Source organism: Salvelinus alpinus, chromosome 2 (assembly GCF_045679555.1).
Source record: "Salvelinus alpinus chromosome 2, SLU_Salpinus.1, whole genome shotgun sequence".
Classification (NCBI taxonomy): domain Eukaryota; kingdom Metazoa; phylum Chordata; class Actinopteri; order Salmoniformes; family Salmonidae; genus Salvelinus; species Salvelinus alpinus.
In genome coordinates, this window is record NC_092087.1 from 98,888,711 (window position 1) to 98,914,746 (window position 26,036).

General features: G+C 44.3%; 2 protein-coding genes across 2 annotated transcripts in view; both read left to right on the top strand.

The window, feature by feature from the left end:
• LOC139541935 (zinc finger protein 721-like) overlaps positions 1 to 12,898 on the top strand; it is a 17,016-nt gene extending 4,118 nt beyond the window's left edge. Inside the window, exons 4-8 of the mRNA XM_071346852.1 lie at positions 3,474 to 4,471; positions 4,777 to 4,996; positions 5,499 to 5,777; positions 6,010 to 6,243; positions 8,923 to 12,898. Of these exons, the coding sequence (XP_071202953.1) occupies positions 3,474 to 4,471; positions 4,777 to 4,996; positions 5,499 to 5,777; positions 6,010 to 6,243; positions 8,923 to 9,815 (2,624 nt within the window). The 3' untranslated portion in view covers positions 9,816 to 12,898. The remainder of the gene's footprint in view (positions 1 to 3,473; positions 4,472 to 4,776; positions 4,997 to 5,498; positions 5,778 to 6,009; positions 6,244 to 8,922) is intronic.
• Positions 12,899 to 13,182: 284 nt separating this feature from the next.
• LOC139541943 (zinc finger protein 135-like) lies at positions 13,183 to 25,867 on the top strand. Its single transcript, XM_071346866.1, has 5 exons — positions 13,183 to 13,335; positions 17,003 to 17,171; positions 21,978 to 23,267; positions 25,292 to 25,596; positions 25,735 to 25,867. The coding sequence occupies exons 1-3, from the start codon at positions 13,183 to 13,185 to the stop codon at positions 22,751 to 22,753; spliced, it is 1,098 nt and encodes a 365-aa protein (XP_071202967.1). The 3' UTR covers positions 22,754 to 23,267; positions 25,292 to 25,596; positions 25,735 to 25,867.
• Positions 25,868 to 26,036: the final 169 nt, after the last annotated feature.

Sequence of the window (26,036 nt, forward strand, 5' to 3'; positions counted from 1 at the left end):
GTGATACTGGTATTGTCCTGACCCTAGTCATTATCTGAGTAGGGTGATACTGGTATTGTCCTGACCCAGTCATTATCTGAGTAGGGTGATACTGGTATTGTCCTGACCCCAGTCATTATCTGAGTAGGGTGATACTGGTATTGTCCTGACCCCAGTCATTATCTGAGTAGGGTGATACTGGTATTGTCCTGACCCCAGTCATTATCTGAGTAGGGTGATACTGGTATTGTCCTGACCCCAGTCATTATCTGAGTAGGGTGATACTGGTATTGTCCTGACCACAGTCATTATCTGAGTAGGGTGATACTGGTATTGTCCTGACCCCAGTCATTATCTGAGTAGGGTGATACTGGTATTGTCCTGACCCCAGTCATTATCTGAGTAGGGTGATACTGGTATTGTCCTGACCCCAGTCATTATCTGAGTAGGGTGATACTGGTATTGTCCTGACCCCAGTCATTATCTGAGTAGGGTGATACTGGTATTGTCCTGACCCTAGTCATTATCAGAGTAGAGTGATACTGGTATTGTCCTGACCCTAGTCATTATCAGAGTAGGGTGATACTGGTATTGTCCTGACCCAGTCATTATCTGAGTAGGGTGATACTGGTATTGTCCTGACCCCAGTCATTATCTGAGTAGGGTGATACTGGTATTGTCCTGACCCTAGTCATTATCTGAGTAGGGTGATACAGGTATTGTCCTGCCCCCAGTCATTATCTGAGTAGGGTGATACTGGTATTGTCCTGCCCCCAGTCATTATCTGAGTAGGGTGATACTGGTATTGTCCTGACCCCAGTCATTATCTGAGTAGGGTGATACTGGTATTGTCCTGACCCCAGTCATTATCTGAGTAGGGTGATACTGGTATTGTCCTGCCCCCAGTCATTATCTGAGTAGGGTGATACTGGTATTGTCCTGACCCCAGTCATTATCTGAGTAGGGTGATACTGGTATTGTCCTGACCCCAGTCATTATCTGAGTAGGGTGATACTGGTATTGTCCTGCCCCCAGTCATTATCTGAGTAGGGTGATACTGGTATTGTCCTGACCCTAGTCATTATCTGAGTAGGGTGATACTGGTATTGTCCTGACCCCAGTCATTATCTGAGTAGGGTGATACTGGTATTGTTCTGACCCTAGTCATTATCTGAGTAGGGTGATACTGGTATTGTCCTGACCCCAGTCATTATCTGAGTAGGGTGATACTGGTATTGTCCTGACCCTAGTCATTATCTGAGTAGGGTGATACTGGTATTGTCCTGACCCTAGTCATTATCTGAGTAGGGTGATACTGGTATTGTCCTGACCCCAGTCATTATCTGAGTAGGGTGATACTGGTATTGTCCTGACCCCAGTCATTATCTGAGTAGGGTGATACTCGTATTGTCCTGACCCTAGTCATTATCTGAGTAGGGTGATACTGGTATTGTCCTGACCCCAGTCATTATCTGAGTAGGGTGATACTGGTATTGTCCTGACCCCAGTCATTATCTGAGTAGGGTGATACTGGTATTGTCCTGACCCCCGTCATTATCTGAGTAGGGTGATACTGGTATCGTCCTGACCCCAGTCATTATCTGAGTAGGGTGATACTGGTATTGTCCTGACCCCCGTCATTATCTGAGTAGGGTGATACTGGTATTGTCCTGACCCCAGTCATTATCTGAGTAGGGTGATACTGGTATTGTCCTGACCCCAGTCATTATCTGAGTAGGGTGATACTGGTATTGTCCTGACCCCAGTCATTATCTGAGTAGGGTGATACTGGTATTGTCCTGACCCCAGTCATTATCTGAGTAGGGTGATACTGGTATTGTCCTGACCCCAGTCATTATCTGAGTAGGGTGATACTGGTATTGTCCTGACCCCAGTCATTATCTGAGTAGGGTGATACTGGTATTGTCCTGACCCCAGTCATTATCTGAGTAGGGTGATACTGGTATTGTCCTGACCCCAGTCATTATCTGAGTAGGGTGATACTGGTATTGTCCTGACCCCAGTCATTATCTGAGTAGGGTGATACTGGTATTGTCCTGACCCCAGTCATTATCTGAGTAGGGTGATACTGGTATTGTCCTGACCCCAGTCATTATCTGAGTAGGGTGATACTGGTATTGTCCTGACCCCAGTCATTATCTGAGTAGGGTGATACTGGTATTGTCCTGACCCCAGTCATTATCTGAGTAGGGTGATACTGGTATTGTCCTGACCCCAGTCATTATCTGAGTAGGGTGATACTGGTATTGTCCTGACCCCAGTCATTATCTGAGTAGGGTGATACTGGTATTGTCCTGACCCCAGTCATTATCTGAGTAGGGTGATACTGGTATTGTCCTGACCCCAGTCATTATCTGAGTAGGGTGATACTGGTATTGTCCTGACCCCAGTCATTATCTGAGTAGGGTGATACTGGTATTGTCCTGACCCCAGTCATTATCTGAGTAGGGTGATACTGGTATTGTCCTGACCCCAGTCATTATCTGAGTAGGGTGATACTGGTATTGTCCTGACCCCAGTCATTATCTGAGTAGGGTGATACTGGTATTGTCCTGACCCTAGTCATTATCTGAGTAGGGTGATACTGGTATTGTCCTGACCCCAGTCATTATCTGAGTAGGGTGATACTGGTATTGTCCTGACCCCAGTCATTATCTGAGTAGGGTGATACTGGTATTGTCCTGACCCTAGTCATTATCTGAGTAGGGTGATACTGGAATTGTCCTGACCCTAGTCATTATCTGAGTAGGGTGATACTGGTATTGTCCTGACCCCAGTCATTATCTGAGTAGGGTGATACTGGTATTGTCCTGACCCCAGTCATTATCTGAGTAGGGTGATACTGGTATTGTCCTGACCCCAGTCATTATCTGAGTAGGGTGATACTGGTATTGTCCTGACCCCAGTCATTATCTGAGTAGGGTGATACTCGTATTGTCCTGACCCTAGTCATTATCTGAGTAGGGTGATACTGGTATTGTCCTGACCCCAGTCATTATCTGAGTAGGGTGATACTGGTATTGTCCTGACCCCAGTCATTATCTGAGTAGGGTGATACTGGTATTGTCCTGACCCCAGTCATTATCTGAGTAGGGTGATACTGGTATTGTCCTGACCCCAGTCATTATCTGAGTAGGGTGATACTGGTATTGTCCTGACCCCAGTCATTATCTGAGTAGGGTGATACTGGTATTGTCCTGACCCCAGTCATTATCTGAGTAGGGTGATACTGGTATTGTCCTGACCCCAGTCATTATCTGAGTAGGGTGATACTGGTATTGTCCTGACCCCAGTCATTATCTGAGTAGGGTGATACTGGTATCGTCCTGCCCCCAGTCATTATCTGAGTAGGGTGATACTGGTATCGTCCTGATCCCAGTCATTATCTGAGTAGGGTGATACTGGTATCGTCCTGACCCCAGTCATTATCTGGTTAGACTTAACATGAACTAACACTATCTTCCCCCCTGCAGGAGAAGTCAGGAATCCTAGTTTCTGGCCGGACATCGTGGAGAGGCTTCCTACAATAGGTGTCCCGGACCAATACCATAACAACCACACAGCTAAGCCAATAGGAATCCCGGACCAATACCATGACAACCACACAGCTAAGCCAATAGGAGTTCTGGACCAATACCATGACAACCACACAGCTAAGCCAATAGGAGTCCTGGACCAATACCATGACAACCACACAGCTAAGCCAATAGGAATCCCAGACCAATACCATGACAACCACACAGCTAAGCCAATAGGAGTCCCGGACCAATACCATGACAACCACACAGCTAAGCCAATAGGAGAGGATTGCCAAACTCCATCAACTCTACAGATACACATGAGAACTCACACTGTAGAGAACCAGTCTAGACCGCAGTGCCCTCTCTGCGGGGCAGAGTTCCCTCAGAAAGGTCTTCTGGATGATCACCTGGTGATCGCCCACTCCCATGAGAAACCAGAGAAACCTTACCCCTGTCCAGACTGTGGGAAGAGGTTCTCCAGCAAGAATTACATCAAGATCCACCGGAAGATCCACAGTGGGAAGATCTCTTACCACTGCGCCCAGTGTGATAAGAGTTTCCTGTCAGCGGAGGGGCTCAAGAAGCACGAGAGCGCTCACCGAGGAGAGAGGCCGTACCGATGCCCTGCGTGTGGCAAGTGTTTCAAACAGCAATCCCAGCTGACCTGTCACTTCAAGATCCACACCGGAGAGAGGAGCCATCTCTGCTTCCTGTGTGGGAAGAGTTTCGCCAGAGAGTTTGACCTCCGGGTGCATCTCAGAGTCCACTCTGGAGAGAAGCCCTACCAGTGCCATGAGTGTGGCAAGAGCTACAGGTACAGAGCAGGCATCCGGTCACACATGCAGCAGATGCACCCTGGGAAGCCTATAGTGGAACCAACGCCACCCATCCCCACAGGCCCTCGCTACGGCAGTGGAGGAAGTGGTCTTCCAACAGCCCTTATCAGAAAGGTATGTGCTTTGGTTTGCTGTAAGCTAATGCTATCGCTTTCAGGTTTTGTTTTTGGGGGGGGTTCACTCTAAAATCTAGAAGTTTCTGGAATAGGTTTGGGTTTATGGTTAGAATGGATGGGGGTTAGGTTAAAGTTAGGCATAGATTTAGCCAACCGCCACTCAAAATCTGCCGACATATACACTTCCTGTTTGACAAGGAACAGAAAGGGGGGCCGAGGTTGGACGCTACCCTGGGAAACCCTACAGCAAACATTATATTACTACTGACTGTTAACCAAGAATGACTGATGTTTTCATTGTAGGATCCTGGTGACCAATCCAGCCCCAAAGCTATAGAGTCCCAGGGTCCTGATCCAAGACATGGCAGCAAGGCCTCCAGTCAAACACCTCGGTTGAAGGCCAGAGCTGAAGAAGAAGAGGAGGAAGAGGAGGAGGAGGAAGAAGAAGAAGAAGAGGTGAACGTTGATGGTTCGGGTAATTCTGAAGAAGACGACGCTAGTTGGAAACCTGCTCTTCGTCTTGGTAAGTGGAAGTAGAATGTCAACAGAAAACCATTCAACTATAGCCTGTTCATTTGGCTGTGTTTTTAAAATGTCACCCTGCCAACAGGAAACCATTCAACTATAGCCTGTTCATTTGGCTGTGTTATAAAATGTCACCCTGTCAACAGGAAACCATTCAACTATAGCCTGTTCATTTGGCTGGGTTTTAAAATGTCACTCTGTCAACAGGAAACCATTCAACTATAGCCTGTTCATTTGGCTGGGTTTTAAAATGGCCCCCATGTCAACAGGAAACCATTCAACTATAGCCTGTTCATTTGGCTGTGTTTTAAAATGGCCCCCTGTCAACAGGAAACCATTCAACTACAGCCTGTTCATTTGGCTGCGTTATAAATTGCATCCTGTCCCCTATATAGGGCTCTGTTCAAAGGTAGTGCCCTACATAGGGAATAGCATGCCATTTGGGCGACGGACAATGTATTTGACCAATTCTTTAAACCTGTTCTCTTTTTGTCACACAGCCAAGACCGGTGGCGGTGGTCCCTCTGCGTCAGGAGGACAGAGAAAACACCGGAAGAATCAACAGGTCCAACGTAAAACCAGAGTCAAAGAAGGCGAACGGAAGCGACCCAGAGCCAAGAGGTTTAACAACCGTCGCTGTTTTAAATGTGGAGAGGGATTCCCCCGGGAATATGAGCTGTTGCTCCACCTGCAGACACACCTGGACTACAGCTGCTACGCGTGCGGAGCGCCGTTCAACAACAAAGAGCTGCTGCGGAGACATCAGGAAGAGCACGCCGGTAAGGGAGCCTGCGATGGAGACTCACGACGGCTACGTCATGACTGTAACACTATTATATAGCTTTTTCTGACGGGTTACTGGTGAATTCACTGTGAGTAGGGATGTGCCTCAAATGGCACCCTATTCCCTACATAGTGCACACTAGGGACCATAGGCTCTTGTCAAATGTAGTGCACTATATAGGGAATAGGGTACCGTTTGAGATACACTGACTGTGTGTTTTGTTCCAGAGGAGAGTCTGGGTGTGTTCTCTGGTGAGGCAGCAGGTCCAACTACAGGACAGCAGCGGGGGAGAGGGAAGAGGACTCACCGATGTCCAACCTGCGGCAAAGAACTATCCGACGCTTCCAAGCTGAAGTTACACGTGAGAATCCACACCGGGGAGAAACCGTACTGTTGCTCCCTGTGCGGAAAGGGTTTCACTCAGCCAGGGAACCTGAAAACACACATGAAAACACACAGAGGTGAGAGAGACTTTGGAAAGACGGCAACATATGCTGATGCTGTGGTCCCACGTACAGTGTCTTCAGAAAGGATTCACACCCCTCGACTTTTTCCACATTTTGTTGTGTTACAAAGTGGGATTCAAATGGGTTTATTCAAATGGATTTAATTTACATTTTTGTTGTTGTTAATGATCTACACAAAATACTCTAGTCAAAGTGGGAGAAAAATTCAAAGTGTAATTACTAACTTCACCATGCTCAAAGGGATATTCAATGTCTGCTTTTTTATTTTTACCCATCTACCAATAGGTGCCCTTCTATGCGAGGCATTGGAAAACCTCCCTGGTCTTTGTGGTTGAATCTGTGTCTGAAATTTACTGCTCGACTGAGGGACCTTACAGATAATTGTGTGTGTGGGGTACAGAGATGTTAAACACTATTAGTGCACACAGAGTGAGTCCATGCAACTTATTATGTAACTTGTTAAGCACATTGTTACTCCTGAACTTATTTAGTCTTTCCATAACAAAGGGGCTGAACATTTAACTGACTCAAGACATTTCAGCTTTTCATTTTTAATGAATTTATAAGAATTTCTAAAAACATGACATCATTACTCTGACATTATGGGGTATCGTGTATCACACAAAATCTCACATGTATCCATTTTTTAATTCAGGCAGTAACACAACAACATGTGGGAAAAGTCGAGGGGGTGTGAATACTTCCTGAAGGCCCTGTACTGAAGGCCCTGTACTGAAGGCCCTGTACTGAAGGCCCTGTACTGAAGGGCCTGTACGGAAGGCCCTGTACGGAAGGCCCTGTACTGAAGGCCCTGTACTGAAGGCCCTGTACTGAAGGCCCTGTACTGAAGGCCCTGTACGGAAGGCCCTGTACTGAAGGCCCTGTACTGTAGGCCCTGTACTGAAGGCCCTGTACTGAAGGCCCTGTACTGAAGGCCCTGTACTGAAGGCCCTGTACTGAAGGCCCTGTACTGAAGGCCCTGTACTGAAGGCCCTGTACGGAAGGCCCTGTACGGAAGGCCCTGTACGGAAGGCCCTGTACGGAAGGCCCTGTATTGTAGGCCCTGTACTGTAGGCCCTGTACTGAAGGCCCTGTACTGAAGGCCCTGTCCTGAAGGCCCTGTACTGAAGGCCCTGTACTGAAGGCCCTGTACTGAAGGCCCTGTACTGAAGGCCCTGTACTGGAGGCCCTGTACTGAAGGTCCTGTACTGTATGTTGAGGTGGTGATGGGATGATAAATATGAGGTTGAAAATGTTTTGAAAATGACCCTATCAAGGTTTATGTGAAAATACAGCTCAACGTTGATATCTTCTCAGTATCTTTTGGGAGGTTTATGTATGCTGTTGTAAGAGTAGCTGGGTGCCAGTCTGTTTGTGCTCCATACCAACTCCCTGTCCCTCATTGTCACATCTGGGTGCCAGTCTGTTTGTGCTACATGCCAACTCCCTGTCCCTCATTGTCACAGCTGGGGACCAGTCTGTGCTACATGCCAACTCCCTGTCCCTCATCGTCACAGCTGGGGGCCAGTCTGTTTGTGCTACATGCCAACTCCCTGTCCCTCATCGTCACAGCTGGGGACCAGTCTGTGCTACATGCCAACTCCCTGTCCCTCATCGTCACAGCTGGGTGCCAGTCTGTTTGTGCTACATGCCAACTCCCTGTCCCTCATTGTCACAGCTGGGTGCCAGTCTGTTTGTGGTAACATACCAACTCCCTGTCCCTCATTGTCACAGCTGGGTGCCAGTCTGTTTGTGCTACATGCCAACTCCCTGTCCCTCATTGTCACAGCTGGGTGCCAGTCTGTTTGTGCTACATGCCAACTCCCTGTCCCTCATTGTCACAGCTGGGAGCCAGTCTGTTTGTGCTACATGCCAACTCCCTGTCCCTCATTGTCACAGCTGGGGGCCAGTCTGTTTGTGCTACATGCCAACTCCCTGTCCCTCATTGTCACAGCTGGGGGCCAGTCTGTTTGTGCTACATGCCAACTCCCTGTCCCTCATTGTCACAGCTGGGTGCCAGTCTGTTTGTGGTAACATGCCAACTCCCTGTCCCTCATTGTCACAGCTGGGTGCCAGTCTGTTTGTGGTAACATGCCAACTCCCTGTCCCTCATTGTCACAGCTGGGTGCCAGTCTGTTTGTGGTAACATGCCAACTCCCTGTCCCTCATTGTCACAGCTGGGTGCCAGTCTGTTTGTGGTAACATGCCAACTCCCTGTCCCTCATTGTCACATCCAATCAATGACAGCAGTGGAGTATAGATAGATGATATAGAGTATAGAGTGTATGGAGTATAGAGTGTATAGAGTGTATAGAGTATAGAGTGTATAGAGTATAGAGTGTATGGAGTATAGAGATCAGTGGAGATCTGGAACAAAGACTATGAACAGCTTATTGGTCTGAAGGACTTGACTTAACACTGTGTGTGTCTCAAATGGCACCCTATTCCCTACATAGAGCCACTAAAACAGTAGTGCACTATGGGCCTTGTTCAAAGGTAGTGCACTATATAGGGCTATAAAACCTACAGGAGGGTATCTCTCCAGGAACAGGGTTGGATTTTAAAACCTACAGGAGGGTATCTCCAGGAACAGGGTTGGAGAGCCCTGATATAGGGAATAGGGGTCCGTTTTGGGGCCACAACCTAAATGTCAACCTTTTATCTACCCTGCAGATGGGAACCCCAGTTTGTTGTCTGCTGGTGGGTCGGGTCCCTCTACATCAAGAGGTCCTGAACACCACCGGGAGAATCACACCGTCGCCGCAGCTCAGGAGAACTTCAACTGTCCAGATCTATCGTCAGTACAGAAACACACGACGTCTCAGGACAGCGGAGAGAAGTCCTCTTTCTTCTGCTCGCTGTGCGGGGAGGAGTTCTCTGAGAAGACACAGTTAGAGGAGCACCGGCTGGCCCACCTCAACAAGAAGCCTTTCCCCTGCCCTGACTGTGGCAAGAGGTTCCGCAGCAATTACTACGTTAAGATCCACATGCGAATGCACACCGGGGAGAGGCCTTACCAATGCGCTGAGTGTGGCAAGGGCTTCATCACAGAAGAAGGGCTGAAGAAACACGAGAGCGCTCACCGGGGAGAGAGACCCCACCTCTGCCCCGAGTGCGGAAAGAGATTCAAGCAACAGTCCCAACTTACGTGTCACTTCCGTATGCACACCGGACAGAAGAGCCACCTCTGCTCCGTCTGTGGGAAGAGTTACTTCAGAGAATTTGACCTCAAGGTTCACCTCAGAGTCCACACGGGAGAGAAGCCCCACCAGTGTGAGGACTGTGGGAAGAGTTTCTACTATCTACAGGGGCTCCGGCAGCACCAGAGGACCCACGCTCCCAAGCCCATCGGACCGACCCGCCAGCTAGGCAGGCCTAAGCAGTCGTCCAGCGCGGCGGACAGCATGGACGTACCAAACCAATCGCCCAGGACGGGAAGGCCCAGGCCAGCTCCTAGAGTAGAGAGACCCATGCCTCTACCCAGAGTGGAGAGACCTATGCCTCTAGGCCTACCTAGAGTTGAGAGTGATCTGGAGAGACCTCACTGGCAGTACTGGCACCTTTAAATGGGAAATCTTCCATTTTTTGTTGTTGTTTGAACTAGAGGTCGACGTAAAAAAGCTAACGTTTAAGTTCCTTGCTCAGAACATATGAAAGCTGGTGGTTCAATATTCCCAGTTCTTCAATATTCTCAGTTAAAAAGTTTTAGGTTGTAGTTATTATAGGAATTATGACGCGTCGACTATTTCTCTCTCTACCATTTGTATTTCATATACCTTTGACTATTGGATGTTCTAATAGGCACTTTAGTATTGCCAGCCTAATCTCAGGAGTTGATAGGCTTGAAGTCATAAACAGCTCTGTGCTTCAAGCATTGCTAAGAGCTGCTGGCAAATGCAGTAAAGTTTGAATGAATGCTTACGAGCCTGATGCTGCCTACCACCGCTCAGTCAGACTGCTCTATCAAATATCAAATCATAGACTTAATTATAATATAATAAACACAGAAATACGAGCCTTAGGTCATTAATATGGTCAAATCCGGAAACTATCATTTCGAAAACAAAACGTTTATTCTTTCAGTGAAATACGGAACCGTTCCGTATTTTATCAAACGGGTGGCAACCCTAAGTCTAAATATTGCTGTTACATTGCACAACCTTATGTCGTAATTATGTAAAATTCTGACAAATTAGTTCGCAACGAGCCAGGCGGCACAAACTGTTGCATATACCCTGACTCTGCGTGCAATGAACGCAAGAGAAGTGACACAATTTCCCAAGTTAATATTTTCTGCTAACATGAATTTCTTTTAACTAAATATGCAGGTTTAAAAATATATACTTCTGTGTATTGATTTTAAGAAAGGCATTGATGTTTATGGTTAGGTACATTCGTGCAACGATTGTGCTTTTGTTAAATCATCACCCGTTTGGCGAAGTAGGCTGTGATTCGATGATAAATTAACAGGCACCGCATCGATTATATGCAACGCAGGACAAGCTTGTTAAACTAGTAATATCATCAACCATGTGTAGTTAACTAGTGATAATGTGAAGATTGCTTGTTTTTTATAAGAGAAGTTTAATGCTAGCTAGCTCCTTGCTGCACTCGCGTAACAGGTGGTCAAGCCTGCCACACAGTTTCCTCATGGAATTTAATGTAATCGGGCCATAATCGGCGTTCACAAATGCTGATTATCGATTTGTTATGAAAACTTGAAAATCGGGCCCTAATTAACCGGCCGACCTCTAGTTTGAACTGCAGATTGCGCCTTTAACCACTGCTACGTTGCGTACAACATTTAAGGCCACTTTCCCGGAGACCGATTTCAGACTAGTTCTGCATTTAAATAGCATGTTCAATAGAGAAAGTGTTTGTTGCTCCATGGGTCTATGTATCATGTGTCTCGGAGTAGGAGTGCTGATCTAGGATCAGGTCCCTGTAACCTTATTGGGATCTAACAAGGTTGTCTCGGAGTAGGAGTGCTGATCTAGGATCAGGTCCCTGTAACCTTATTGGGATCTAACAAGGTTGTCTCGGAGTAGGAGTGCTGATCTAGGATCAGGTCCCTGTCACCTTATTGGGATCTAACAAGGTTGTCTCGGAGTAGGAGTGCTGATCTAGGATCAGGTCCCTGTAACCTTATTGGGATCTAAAAAGGTGAAGCTGACCATCAATCAGCACTCCTACTTTAAGATGCTTCATCCAGACAGACAGCCTTTGGACTAATCTATATCTGCTTTATACAGACGGCCATTGGACTAGGCTTAATCTTCATACAGACGGCCATTGGACTAGGCTTAATCTATATCTGCTTTATACAGACGGCCATTGGACTAGGCTTAATCTATATCTGCTTTATACAGACGGCCATTGGACTAGGCTTAATCTATATCTGCTTTATACAGACGGCCATTGGACTAGGCTTAATCTATATCTGCTTTATACAGACGGCCATTGGACTAGGCTTAATCTATATCTGCTTTATACAGACGGCCATTGGACTAGGCTTAATCTATATCTGCTTTATACAGACGGCCATTGGACTAGGCTTAATCTATATCTGCTTTATACAGACGGCCATTGGACTAGGCTTAATCTATATCTGCTTTATACAGACGGCCATTGGACTAGGCTTAATCTATATCTGCTTTATACAGACGGCCATTGGACTAGGCTTAATCTATATCTGCTTTATACAGACGGCCATTGGACTAGGCTTAATCTATATCTGCTTTATACAGACGCCCATTGGACTAGGCTTAATCTTCATACAGACGGCCTTTGGACTAGGCTTAATCTATATCCGGGAAACCAGGCAGGTATATTATCTCTGTGGTTAATCTCACTACTTTTGTATCGACTGTTAAAAGTAGTGGGAATTCATGTGCTCGCTAGCATCAAATCAAATTGTATTTGTCACACGCGCCGAATACAACAGGTGTAGATCTTACAGTGAAATGCTTACTGACAAGCCCTTAATCAACAATGAAGTTAAGAAAATACCTATAAAAAAAAAAAGTTTAAATAACTAATATTTAAAGAGCAGCAGTAAAATAACAATAGCGGGGCTATATACAGGGGGTACCGTTATTTATGTGTGTTCCTCTTCTCCGATCCCCACCACAGTTATGAAAGATGGATGCTGGGCTCTGTTTGCCTTGAGAGTTTCATTTGTAGAGGGTCCGCCCCCCCCCAAAAAAAAAAGATTTTCAAAATGATTTGTATTTCTTAATTTAGACTGAGGAGGGCCAAAAACCAAGGTTCAGGCTGTTATACCATCGTCAGTGGGCGTCCACACAGAGAGGTGCATTAGTCCTTTACGTTCAGCTTCTGGGAGCGGGTGAAAACCCAAGAAAGTGTTATTTTATGATTAAGATTTGTGATCAACGCCTTTTTTATGACCATCCGTTGAGACGCTTGTCTGTTTTACACTAAATATACTATTGGAGTAACTTTTATTTTTTATTGTATGTCATATTACTCTGTTCAATTGTTTCTCATTCATAAGCACTTTAAATGTTTTATCTGAAGTTCTCGCAGACGGGTCTCGGTGTCTGTGTGGAATGTCACCACCTGATACAACAGTACCTGTGAACAGTAGTCGTGTCATGATTAAATAAATCGTTTGCAATGATTTCAAAAACCAATCTCCATTTTTATTTTATTTTATATAACCTATGAAACTGCTGAGCTCAAGAAGTGAAGAGTGTCTGTTTTAATCAGTCATCATTAATGACTGATAAAATTGTTACTCTGTTATGGTACTTTTGTTTGGAGGCGACTTCATGTCAGCCAGAGCACCTGGCTCATGCCGGGGAGGCAGCCCGCTTACAAAACTAATTCAATCACTTTTCACCTGGTTCAAACTCCTCCCACCGGTGTAACCCGGGCCAGATAAACAAACCCCCTCAGTGACAAGAGGTTGCCATGGGGACCTCCCGTGTGGTGCAGCGGTCTAAGGCACTGCATCGCAATGCTAGAGGTGTCACTACAGATCTGGGTTCGATCCCGGGCTGTGTATCAGCCGGCTGCGACCAGGAGACCCATGAGGCGGCGCAGAATTGGCCCAGCGTCGTCCGTGTTAGGAGAGGCTTTGGTCGGCTGGGATGTCCTTGTCCCATCGCTCTCTAGTGACTCCTATGGCGAGCCGGGCGCAATGCTGACATGGTTGCCAGTTGGACGGTGTTTCCTCCGACACATTGGTGCGGCTGGCTTCCGGGTTAAGCGAGCAGTGTTTCAAGTAGCAGTGCGGCTTGGCTGGTCCTGTTATGGAGGACGTACGGCTCTCGACCTTCGCCTCTCCTGAGTCCGTACGGGAGTTGCAGCGATGGGACAAGAATGTAACTACCAATTGGAAATCACAAAATAGGGGAGAAAAAGGAGTAAAATAAGTTGCCATGTGGGGAATCATAGGTGGTGCTCGTTGTATTAATGTCTTGTTTTGAGGTGTTTTGACTGATGTCATGTTTATGCTAATATGGCAAAAATTCACTAGCAAGCTAACCAACAACCATAACGATGTATTTGTTTTCAATTATACATTTGGAGATTAAATATAGTATACATGTTGTCAACAGTCTAATGCTAAGTACAAGTGCTAGTCGAAACTATGAAATGTTCGACTTGCTAACTTGTAGTTATACACCTGCTGTATTCAACGAATCAGCAAGTCGGAAATGTCTTCCTCGTTCTGAACAGCATGTGAACGCGGCATCAGCCAACTCTGTTTTCCCCATAGTTGCGAATGTGTTTGGTTTTGTTACTAAACAACCAACCCATCTATGCCTCTTAAGGGGAAGTAATCAGATAACATTACTGAGTTTGGGTAATCCTACTGAGTACAATTTTGGACCGGTAACAGATTACATTTCGAAAGTAACTTACCCAACCCTGTTTATATCATACTGTGCTGTATGTACACTACTGTACTGTAGACAAAGTCCCATTTGTTTGAACTCCAGAACAGATGGTGGCGCTAACGCGGATCGTCTGAGGAATCTAACCCGGAAGAAGAAACATACTAACGTTGATAGTTAGCTAGCTGGGTTATTTTGCAAGTGTGTGAAAACGTGTCCGATATCATTTGATACATACGGTTTAAAGTAGATTTTGATATTGCCAAATACGGACTCGTGGAACCAACGATTACCAACCACAATTCCATATCCTTTTGTTATCGGGTATAGGAAAGTAAGTTAGCTTGTTAGCTAAAGCCTAGCTTACTGCTCGCTGACTTAGCTAGTTTTCAAACAGTTCTGCATAGAAAGCAATTAGCTAAATAGCTCATGTGGACTCGTGGTGAACGGTCAGTGGAATGATGACGGTGATTTCAGAATAACTGCTATAATTCAGTGCGCTAACTACATAATTCCTAGGAAGCAAAAGAAGAATTCATGATGGATGAGGCGAGAAAGACTCATAGAGATAGATGGAGGACTAGCACCATTGAGGACGTTCACCATTTTGAAGTAATCAACTGGGTGGGACTTCCTGTGGGTTACGGAAGGATCTCATAATTCCATCCAGGTTATCAGGAGGGATCAGCCAATTAATTATATTTGTGAGCAAACGTTCCAACGCTGCAGGTGACAGTCAATTGCCAACCTTGGCTTTAGAACTGTTCAAATAACACACTCCAGGTGGCAGAATGCACCCTTTCAGTTTGTTTACCAACTCATAGAAGTAGCAGAAGAAGAAAATGGACTACTTCAAAATGGAGAGAGCCTCAATGGCGCTGCCCATGCTCTCAGTGATGCTATAATAGAACATCTACAATGGTGCGTCCTCTATGGAATGACTGTAGCTAATGTCAGGTGGTTTAATGCTAAACCAGTCTGGATGGCGTTGCCTAGAGCCCGTCGCGTGCTTTCCAGTGGAAACAGTGCGCACATGTATTATGACGAACATTTGTGACGTTCGAGCACACTTTTTCTTTTCTTGAGGCAAGTTGAAATTTGGTAGCTGAAGTCTACGCCCCTTCGTCGGTGATTGGTCAACAGTGTTACCAAATCTTTTTGTATAACTAACCCAGTATAGACCAGAGCCTGTCGTTTCCGATGGGAGGAAATTTATCATAGTTTGCAGAACAAGCAAGGAAGTGGGCAGAGCCAAACGCGAGCTAGTGAGATCCTAGCATTTATTTGCATATTTGCGTTAGGGAACGTCTACTCTGAAATGCGCGGGTGCTCAATACGTCCTTCTAAACAACACAATTTCATGGAAACTTTGGCAAAGGGTAAAGTCTACAAAACGCAGTCCACTCTGTCACAGATTCTAGTTTTGGAAACAGAATACTGAACGGCGATCAAATGTTTAATCGATGAGAAATGTTTCAGAATGTCGGCCAAAATCCATCTCACTCCATCTTCTCCCACAGCCGGCCACTGGGTTTCCTCTCATCACCATATTTGGTAGTGTGGAAACGCCAACCGGATGCTTCACATTTACAGTGTTGCAAAAACTAACCAATTGTCATAGTTGAGTAAAAGTAAAGATACCTTAATAGAAAATGACTCAAGTAAAAGTGAAAGTCAACCAGCAAGTATTTGGTTTTAAATATACTTAAGTATCAAAACTAAGTGTAATTTCTAAAATATACTTAAGTATCAAAAGTGAAAGTAAAAATAATTTCACATTGTTTATATTAAGCAAACCAAATGGCATGATTTTTCTTGATTTTTTTAATTTACGGATAGCCAGGGGCACACTCCAACATTCAGACATAATTTACAAATGAAGCATTTGTGTTTAGTGACTCCACCAGATCAGAGGCAGTAGGGATGACCAGGGATGTTCTCTGTTTAGTGACTCCACCAGATCAGAGGCAGTAGGGATGACCAGGGATAAATTGGAAAGTGCATGAATTGGACCATTTTCCTGTCCTGCTAAGCATTCGAAATGTAACAAGTACTTTTGGGCGTAGGGAAAATGTATGGAGTAAAAAGTACATGATTTTCTTTAGGAATGTAGTGGAGTAAAAGTAAAAGTTTTGAAAAATATTAATAGTAAAGTACAGATACAAATAAAAACGTATCTAGTACTTTAAAGTATTTTTACTGAAGTACTTTACACCAATGCACATTTATGCATCCTGGCTCCTTGTTCTTTTTCCTTGTAGGAGTGGGAATGGGATTCTTCAATTAAGTTTTTGTTGTCATTCAACGAGAGACGGCTAGTTTTCATGCACATTTTTCCACTTTAGAAATACTGCACAAAGTATCTTAGTTAGATTCTGCGACTAAGACCTTCTCGGTAAAGACGTCTAAATTATTAATTACAGATTTCTTGATTTATCTTAGATGAATTCTGATTATTTTGAGGAAGTGTTTCTCGCTATGTAGTTGCTACAGTGGCTCAAGAGGGACAAACAACAGTAATATTGCCTTTCTCTAGTTTTTCAAGCAAATGTCTTTCTGGAGTTTGTGAATACAGACATTCGCTTCGCCGATTTCTCCTCGGAGCAAACCGAACCTATGTTTGCGGGCGCCTTTAAGCGTAAATCGTAGTCCAAAGACGCTGAGGCGCGACATCCCATTGTGACACAGTTACGCAGCTCTGACGCACAGCGGGGGACACAGCCCGAACGCACGCCTTCCCACAATTTCAACACAATGGGACGCAATTCCAAAAGTATTAAAGCAAACGTTCTAGAACACTGCGGTGCGTACACGTTTTGGAACTCCGATAGACACAAGTAGTAGCTGATGATGAATGTCGCTATTTTATAACAAGTCATTCTTTATTTTAGGATTCTGCTGACCCGTCCAACCCCCCTCTCTCCTGCTCCTCCACTGAACCCAAACCTCCAGAGTCACTGGTTCCTGACTCTAACCATAGAGACATCGACAACTGCAGTGAAATACCCAGATTTAACATTGTAGTCAAAGAGGAGGAAGACTGGGACGTGGATAATACTGGTAAATATTACCATAGTTACTGAATTAGTAATAGCAATGGGATTATATAGTTCTGTTTCATACAGTGTTTCCCCCAGGATTCTTTTCAGCAGCGGTGGCGAAGGTAGCAGGGGGGGGGGGGGGGGGGGGGGGTTGTTTTGTAGAACGACTGTGAGAAGGTCATTTCTGAGGGCTCTTTTAAAAGGGCATTCTATTCCAAAATGCATGACAATGTAATAATGTTGACAGCATCTGAAATAGAACAGATGCTGCCCCACTGCACTGTAGGGAGAGGAAGAGGAGCAAGCAGTGGCTGTGCCCTTATATGGCTCTCATTCCTACCACTGTTCAAATATACACTGTAATGTCTCACTCTGATCTTAAAGGGAAAGTGCCCTTATATGGCTCTCATTCCTACCACTGTTCAAATAAACACTGTAACGTCTCACTCTGATCTTAAAGGGAAAGTGCCCTTATGGCTCTCATTCCTACCACTGTTCAAATAAACACTGTAACGTCTCACTCTGATCTTAAAGGGAAAGTGCCCTTATATGGCTCTCATTCCTACCACTGTTCAAATAAACACTGTAAAGTCTCACTCTGATCTTAAAGGGAAAGTGCCCTTATGGCTCTCATTCCTACCACTGTTCAAATACACATTGTAAAGTCTCACTCTGATCTTAAAGGGAAAGTGCCCTTATGGCTCTCATTCCTACCACTGTTCAAATATACACTGTAACGTCTCACTCTGATCTTAAAGGGAAAGTGCCCTTATATGGCTCTCATTCCTACCACTGCTCAAATATACACTGTAAGGTCTCACTCTGATCTTAAAGGGAAAGTGCCCTTATATGGCTCTCATTCCTACCACTGTTCAAATAAACACTGTAACGTCTCACTCTGATCTTAAAGGGAAAGTGCCCTTATGGCTCTCATTCCTACCACTGTTCAAATAAACACTGTAACGTCTCACTCTGATCTTAAAGGGAAAGTGCCCTTATATGGCTCTCATTCCTACCACTGTTCAAATAAACACTGTAAAGTCTCACTCTGATCTTAAAGGGAAAGTGCCCTTATGGCTCTCATTCCTACCACTGTTCAAATACACATTGTAAAGTCTCACTCTGATCTTAAAGGGAAAGTGCCCTTATGGCTCTCATTCCTACCACTGTTCAAATATACACTGTAACGTCTCACTCTGATCTTAAAGGGAAAGTGCCCTTATATGGCTCTCATTCCTACCACTGCTCAAATATACACTGTAAGGTCTCACTCTGATCTTAAAGGGAAAGTGCCCTTATATGGCTCTCATTCCTACCACTGTTCAAATAAACACTGTAACGTCTCACTCTGATCTTAAAGGGAAAGTGCCCTTATGGCTCTCATTCCTACCACTGTTCAAATATACATTGTAACGTCTCACTCTGATCTTAAAGGGAAAGTGCCATTATGGCTCTCATTCCTACCACTGTTCAAATACACACTGTAAGGTCTCACTCTGATCTTAAAGGGAAAGTGCGAGATTTTGGGCAATCTACTTCCCCAGAGTCAGATGAACTCATGGATACCATGTTTATGTTTCTGCGCACAGTTTGAGAGAAGTTTCATAGCGCTAACGCTAGTTAGCAGCTTCCTTTAAACTGCACGCAGAGACATAAACATGGTATCCAAGAGTTCATCTGACCCCGGGGAAGAAGAAAATGGCGTAATTGGCAGAAATATTTGTAAAACATTTTAATTTGAATAATTATCATATATTTTGGAGTGGCGGAAATGATTTTGGAGCATACAAATATTTCTGCCAAGACTTTTAAATGAATATAGTGAAAACACTGCCATATATAGCAGTTTAATTCACTAAAAGTTTAATTCACTATTGCAGAATAAAAACAGAGGACAATTACAAATAATAGAATAATGTATTTGTTGTAGTGATGCACCAATATGACATTTTTGGCCGATACCGATATTTGATATTTTCCTTGCCAAAAAAAACGAAACCGATATTTAAAAGTTTTAGCGGCCTTTTAAGCATTCTAGTACAATTAAACAGTTAACACACACACAAGGATGCAGCGGTCTAAGGCACTGCATCTCAGTGCAAGAGGCGTCACTACAGTCCCTGGTTCGAATCCAGGCCGTATCACATCCGGCCGTGATTGGGAGTCCCATAGGGCGGCACACAATTGGCCCAGCGTCGTCCAGGTTTGGCCCGGGGTAGGACGCCATTGTAAATAAGAATTTTTTCTTAACTGACTTGCCTAGTTAAATAAAGGTTACACACACCACACTGACCAAAAAGTTATTTTGTTGCCATTTACCTGTGTCCTCATTACCAGTAAAACATAATCAAAACCTATTTATTTCACTTCCTGTGCTGTTTTGTTGTTTCGTCGTTTCATTCTCAACCAGGATTTCTCATGCTATGGAACGCCGTTTGGGTCTTTGCGTGTCAAATAACACTATTAGATGTGTCAAATAAGCTTGTTGACCAATCAGGACCTGAATATGACTGCACGTCACATAATAATTTAACGCGTTCATACATGTTTTACGTAGTTATTATTACACATTTATTACACTATCACTCGTACTTCACATGTCACAGCGATTCATCGATACGTATGCTATAAACTTGTCTCGCGCGCACCTACAGTGCTGGTCATAAAAAAAGCTAGCTAGCTCATGGATGCAAACAATGTTCTTCCCCATAAACATAGCAAAACGACAATTTGTTTAAGTAGCTACAGTTAGCTAGCTAACTATCTAGCTAGGTGTCATCATCTAAAATAACCCTAATTTATAAGACAGTTTTATTTGATTAATGGTCGGACCCATCTATGTGAAGCTAGCCACAATAAGAATTAGCCACAATAGTGGACTTTGCGGTTAGCCTTCAAAATAAAAGTATTTCATTGACAGTGATGCAAATGAATACAAATAGTAGAATTATGCCATAATTGAATAGATCATGCTAAATGAGGTTGGAATGATGTTATTTAAAATCAACAGAAGACAATCATTTGTTAATTTGACATAAATCTGTTGAAATCACACTGGATGTATTAGACATTAGAATTGCATTGTGGGGCATTCTTATTTCACTGTACAGCCTTACCTATGGATTGTGGATCAATGACATGGGGTATCAGTCAACTCAGTGACTCCCAGAGAACATTAGAGCGTCGCAACTCTTTTTGCGCGACTCTGAAACAACTGTGAATTGAGCCACATTTATTGTCAACCTGCTCTGTGTATTGAACACAATTCCAGAGGAAAAACAATACTGGATGTTTTGGAGTCTGATAACTCTGAGGAGGATGTTGGGAAAAATATATTGGGTATTGAGTAGACTGATACCCCATTTCATTGATCCCCAATCCTTAGGTAAAGCTGTACATGGCAATATAAAATGTCAATACACACAACAGGCTGACTGGGGAGGTGATTTCACACAGTCACAGTCCCGTAATAAGAGCTACAACGCTAATATTTGCGTAAACTCTTCACAGTTGTGTTCTGTGAGTGTCACCGAGTAGACTGATACCCCATTTCATTGCTTCACGTGCCAACCTTGTTTAACATTATCTAGTTTACATTTGGCATGATTCCACCAATTGTAACCTTCTGCATCACTTTCAAAGAGGTACTTTTATTTTGAAGGCAAACCACAAATTCCACTATTGTGCCTAATCCTTATTGTGGCTAGCTTTACAACACATCACCAGGTCCGATCGAGCGACACTACATTTAAGTCATTTTAGCATTTTAGCACACTAGCCAGATGAAGCTAGCTGGCTGCTTATAACGTTAGCTTTGGGCAACAAGGTTAAGTAGCTGTTCAATTTCAAAAAGCGAAAAACAAGTTGCTACCTAGCTAATACTTACTCACAAGAATAATGCTAAAAATAATGAAAATGACTGCAGTTTCTACTGGTCATTGTTTTCAGGATAGTTGTATTGGTGCTAGCTAGATACCAAGCTAAAGCTAGATACCAAACTAAAGCTAGATACCAAGCTAAAGCTAGGTACCAAACTAAAGCTAGCTAGCTGCCCCAGAAGTTGCGGTCGAACAAATAATGCTTTATTACAGTATTGTAAACACATCGTTTGTGGCCTGTGTTTGCTTGTTTGCAGACTTGTACAGCTTTGACAGTGCTACTGATAGTAGTGGTGGCGCTTGGCTTGCACGTGCAAATTCAGAACACACAACATTCTATAATAGAACTGTGTTATTTGACGTGTCAAATTAAACGCTTATTTAACGTGTCAAATATTAAACGCTTATTTAACGGGTCAAATAGTGTTATTTGACTTGTATCTTTTTTGACACACAAAGACCCAAACGGCCTTCCATAGTATGTTGTAAAGCTAATAACAGTGATGCCATTACTGTGTAACTCCGGTAGGGCAACATGTGTACCGATGCTCGACCAGTCGGCGAAAGCCAACATCACCCACGACAGAGAACGGTTGATTGTCAAGGGCAATGAATTCCATTATCTTGGCGTGAATGGATTTCGCTTTTGAGTTGTCTTACTCTTTCTAATGACTACTCGAATTGTTGACTGCTCGATCCACACAGCAGACATTGTGGGCTAGGTTAGGAATGCTGTGTTGCACGTGTAGCGCAAAATGTTACGTGGCGTCATTACGTCATGTACCTACGTTATATAGGTTTGGCACGTCAGCTTTGACATCAGTTTTGCACATCGGCGTTAAACTAGTTGGCATTTTTAGCTAATATCGGCCGATTCCGATATGTTCACCGATTTATATCGTGCATCCCTAATTTGTCATTTAACTTTTCTTGTCCTATTGTAACAGGAGAGAGTCCAAACTCCAGCTCTAGTGAAGAGGCATCAGCAGAACAACACCAGGAGAGTCCTACGGCTAAGAAGCTTTGGCGCTGCCCAGAATGTGGAATAGAGATCGCTCACCCATCTAATTTCAACAGACACCTGAGAACACACACAAAACCTGCTAAGGAGTCTTCCGTCTGTCCAGTATGTGGAAAAGACTTTGTTCACCCCTCCAAACTGAAGAGACACCTCCGAACACATACAGGAGAGAAGCCTTACCAGTGCTCTGTGTGCGGGAAGCGATTCACACTGAAGCCCCATCTGGAAAGACATCAGATGACCCACCCTGGAGAGAAGCAGCCAGACGCGACAAAGAAGCACCCGTGCTCCGATTGTGGAAAGGAATGTTTCTCTGCATTTGAACTGAAGATGCACATGAGAAAGCACACAGGGGAGAGACCTCACCAGTGCTCCTACTGCGAGATGAGCTTTGGCTGTAAGGGAACTCTATCGAGACACGTACGACGCCATACAGGAGCACCCACACCAAAACCTTACCAATGCTCACAGTGTGGGAAGAGATACGAGTCACCATCGAGGCTGAGGCAGCATCAGACTATGCACACTGGAGAGAAACCTTACGAGTGCTCTGATTGCGGGAGGGGTTTCGCTTCGACCGAAGATCTTCGCAAACGTCAATGCAGCCATGCCAGTAACCATAGCAACCAGTGTACACTGGGAATTCCAGATACGGCGTCATCAGGCAGTCGAACTATGAATATCAAAATCGAAGACGAGTAACAGGAGCTGGCAATTAATGTCAAAGAGGAGGAGGAGGAGGAAATTGGTGTTTTTGTCTATGCTGATAGAGAGAAACCTTACCAGTGTACATCCTGTAAAAATACCTTTGTTCACCGTAGTTCTCTAGCAAGACACAAACAATCCCACACTAGTGTCGCACAATACAGCTGCTCAGAATGTGGGAAGGAATTCAGCCAATCGTGGACTTTCAAGATATACATGCAACAGCACACCGGACAGAAACCGCACCACTGCTCTCAGTGTGATAAGAGTTTCTCAGCTTTGGCACTCCTCAGAAGACACCAGCGAGTTCACACTACGGTGAAACCTTACCCCTGCTCTCTCTGTAGGAATAGATTCTCCTCATCAGCAAACCAATACAGTCAAAGACATCATGTCCATGCCAAAAATGTAGCTGCTTCTTACCTGAACCAATCTCGTGGACAGGGATCACAACAACAGTTGTCTATTCTAGTACTGGGTGTGAAAGAAAAGGAGGAAGATCCTGCTTTTGGTGAGCTAAACTGTTTATTTTGTTGCGTAGATATGTAATGGGTCCATACTTGAGAACTCTTGCTTAAGCCTTTCCCATGAGATAACGTAGCCCTATGCTAACACAACCAGCTGACAACGTGATTATTTTCCTCTAGCAAATTCCACAACAGCCAATATTTGTTTTTAACATATTGTGGCCTGCTGGAGGTCATTTTGCAGGGCTCTGGCAGTGCTCCTCCTTGCACAAAGGCGGAGGTAGCGGTCCTGCTGCTGGGTTGTTGCCCTCCTACGGCCTCCTCCACGTCTCCTGATGTACTGACCTGTCTCCTGGTAGCGCCTCCATGCTCTGGACACTACGCTGACAGACACAGCAAACCTTCTTGCCACAGCTCGCATTGATGTGCCATCCTGGATGAGCTGCACTACCTGAGCCACTTGTGTGGGTTGTAGACTCCGTCTCATGCTACCACTAGAGTGAAAGCACCGCCAGCATTCAAAAGTGACCAAAACATCAGCCAGGAAGCATAGGAACTGAGAAGTGGTCTGTGGTCACCACCTGCAGAACCACTCCTTTATTGGGGGTGTCTTGCTAATTGCCTATAATTTCCACCTTTTGTCTATTCCATTTGCACAACAGCATGTGAAATGTATTGTCAATCAGTGTTGCTTCCTAAGTGGACAGTTTGATTTCACAGAAGTGTGATTGACTTGGAGTTACATTGTGTTGTTTAAGTGTTCCCTTTATTTTTTTGAGCAGTGTATATAATTCTACACTATGAAGTTGGAATAATACTGTGAAATTGTGGAAATGATGATAGTGCCCTTTTAGTGTAAGAGCTTGTTGTAGAAAACCTTACACAGGGACACTCAAAGTCAATAGTCAATTAATCCCTCTTTATTGTCAGCAAGCTGGAGGGTCACAGTCAAACTTAGATGCATAAAGTACCTGTCTGAAGTGAGCATAAAGTACCTGTCTGAAGTGAGCATAAAGTACCTGTCTGAAGTGAGCATAAAGTACCTGTCTGTAGTGAGCATAAAGTACCTGTCTGAAGTACCTGTCTGAAGTGAGCATAAAGTACCTGTGTGAAGTGAGCATAAAGTACCTGTCTGAAGTGAGCATAAAGTACCTGTCTGAAGTGAGCATAAAGTACCTGTCTGAAGTGAGCATAAAGTACCTGTCTGAAGTGAGCATAAAGTACCTGTCTGAAGTGAGCATAAAGTACCTGTCTGAAGTGAGCATAAAGTACCTGTCTGAAGTGAGCATAAAGTACCTGTCTGAAGTGAGCATAAAGTACCTGTCTGAAGTGAGCATAAAGTACCTGTCTGAAGTGAGCATAAAGTACCTGTCTGAAGTGAGCATAAAGTACCTGTCTGAAGTGAGCTCTTTTTGGGGCCATTTAGTTTAGTTCCCTTCTATACTGGTTACAGACACGTCACATAGGCATAAGTCATAGGGTTGGTTCCTGTCTGGCACCGTCTCTTATCTTCACTTATAGAACGGCCGGATGTGATACAGGGGATTCTGGGTGTTCTGACACATAGTCTAAAGGAGGAGGTAATGATGCTCAATGCTTATCTTGTGTAACTACTGCTGTACACACCTTTTCTATTCATATACTGTCCATACTGTCCATACACACCATTCTATATATATTCCGGACTGTTCTGATACATTTTGGTGGGATTTGTATGTATTGTTTTGTATAATTAGGTAATACTGCACTGTTGGAGCTAGAAACATAAGCATTTCGCTGCACCTGCTATAACAACGGCAGAATACTGTGTGTACACGACCAATAACATTGTATTTGATTTTAAGTGGAGCAACCTTGATTTTGGAGGTTTAGAATATCCCTCTGGTGGTTAGCTTAGGGCTAACTGTGCCAGGTTATCTCATGGGAAAAGCTAACATGTAGCATTTGAGAAAAGTATGGACCCTATAATTTGACAGTATTTATTTTCTGTTTAGTCAGGAACAAACATTTTGACTCAGTCAGGGTGTTGACTAATTTGAGTTAATCCATACTCATGTCTTTACCACAGCAGAGAGACCTGACCACTGCTCTGACAGTGAGGAGAGTCCCTCTACATCAGGAGTAAAAAAAACAATTTAGTGAGAAGGGAATTCTGAACAGACACCAGAAAGTACACAATGGAGAGAAGCCATACAGCTGCTCTATGTGTGGGAAGAGTTTCTCTTTATCGTCAAGTCCCACAAAACACCAGAGAACGCACACAGGAGAGAGACAACAGGCTGGACAGAGATCACAACAGCAGGTGTCTGTAGCTGTAGAGGAGGCTGGTACTCAATGTTAAAGTAAAAGAAGAGGAGGAAGGTCCTGCTTTTGGTGAGTTCAAGGGTTAATTTGTACTATTTCTGTTGTTTAGGAGTAGGAGAAACATAGTTAATTAGTCAGGACCAAACAGTTTGAAATAGTCAGGGTATTGACCAATTTGAGTTCATCCATACTATCTTTTTCCCATAGCAGAGAGACATGACCACTGCTCTGAGAGCGAAGCAAGTCCCTCTAATTCAGGAGAACCTAAACAAAACCAGGAGAATCACACAGCTAAGGGCTCTCAATGCTGTTCAGTGTGCGGACAAGAATGCAAAAAGTTATCAAAACTGCAAATACATATGAGGATACACACAGGAGAGAAGCCTTACCCCTGTTCTGTGTGTGGAAAAGGTTGGCAAAGGTTATCAGACCTTCACAAACACATGAGAACACACACCGGTGACAAACCATACTCCTGCTCTGTGTGTGGGAAGCAATTCAGTGAGAGG

Bases quoted from the DNA above. Each gene is read 5' to 3' on its own strand.
- LOC139541943 (XM_071346866.1), top strand. From the start codon at position 13,183: ATGGGGACCTCCCGTGTGGTGCAGCGGTCTAAGGCACTGCATCGCAAT. The intron at 13,336-17,002 runs GTTAGGAGAGGC...TCTTTATTTTAG, and splicing joins ATTGGCCCAGCGTCGTCCGT to GATTCTGCTGACCCGTCCAA. The intron at 17,172-21,977 runs GTAAATATTACC...CTATTGTAACAG, and splicing joins CTGGGACGTGGATAATACTG to GAGAGAGTCCAAACTCCAGC.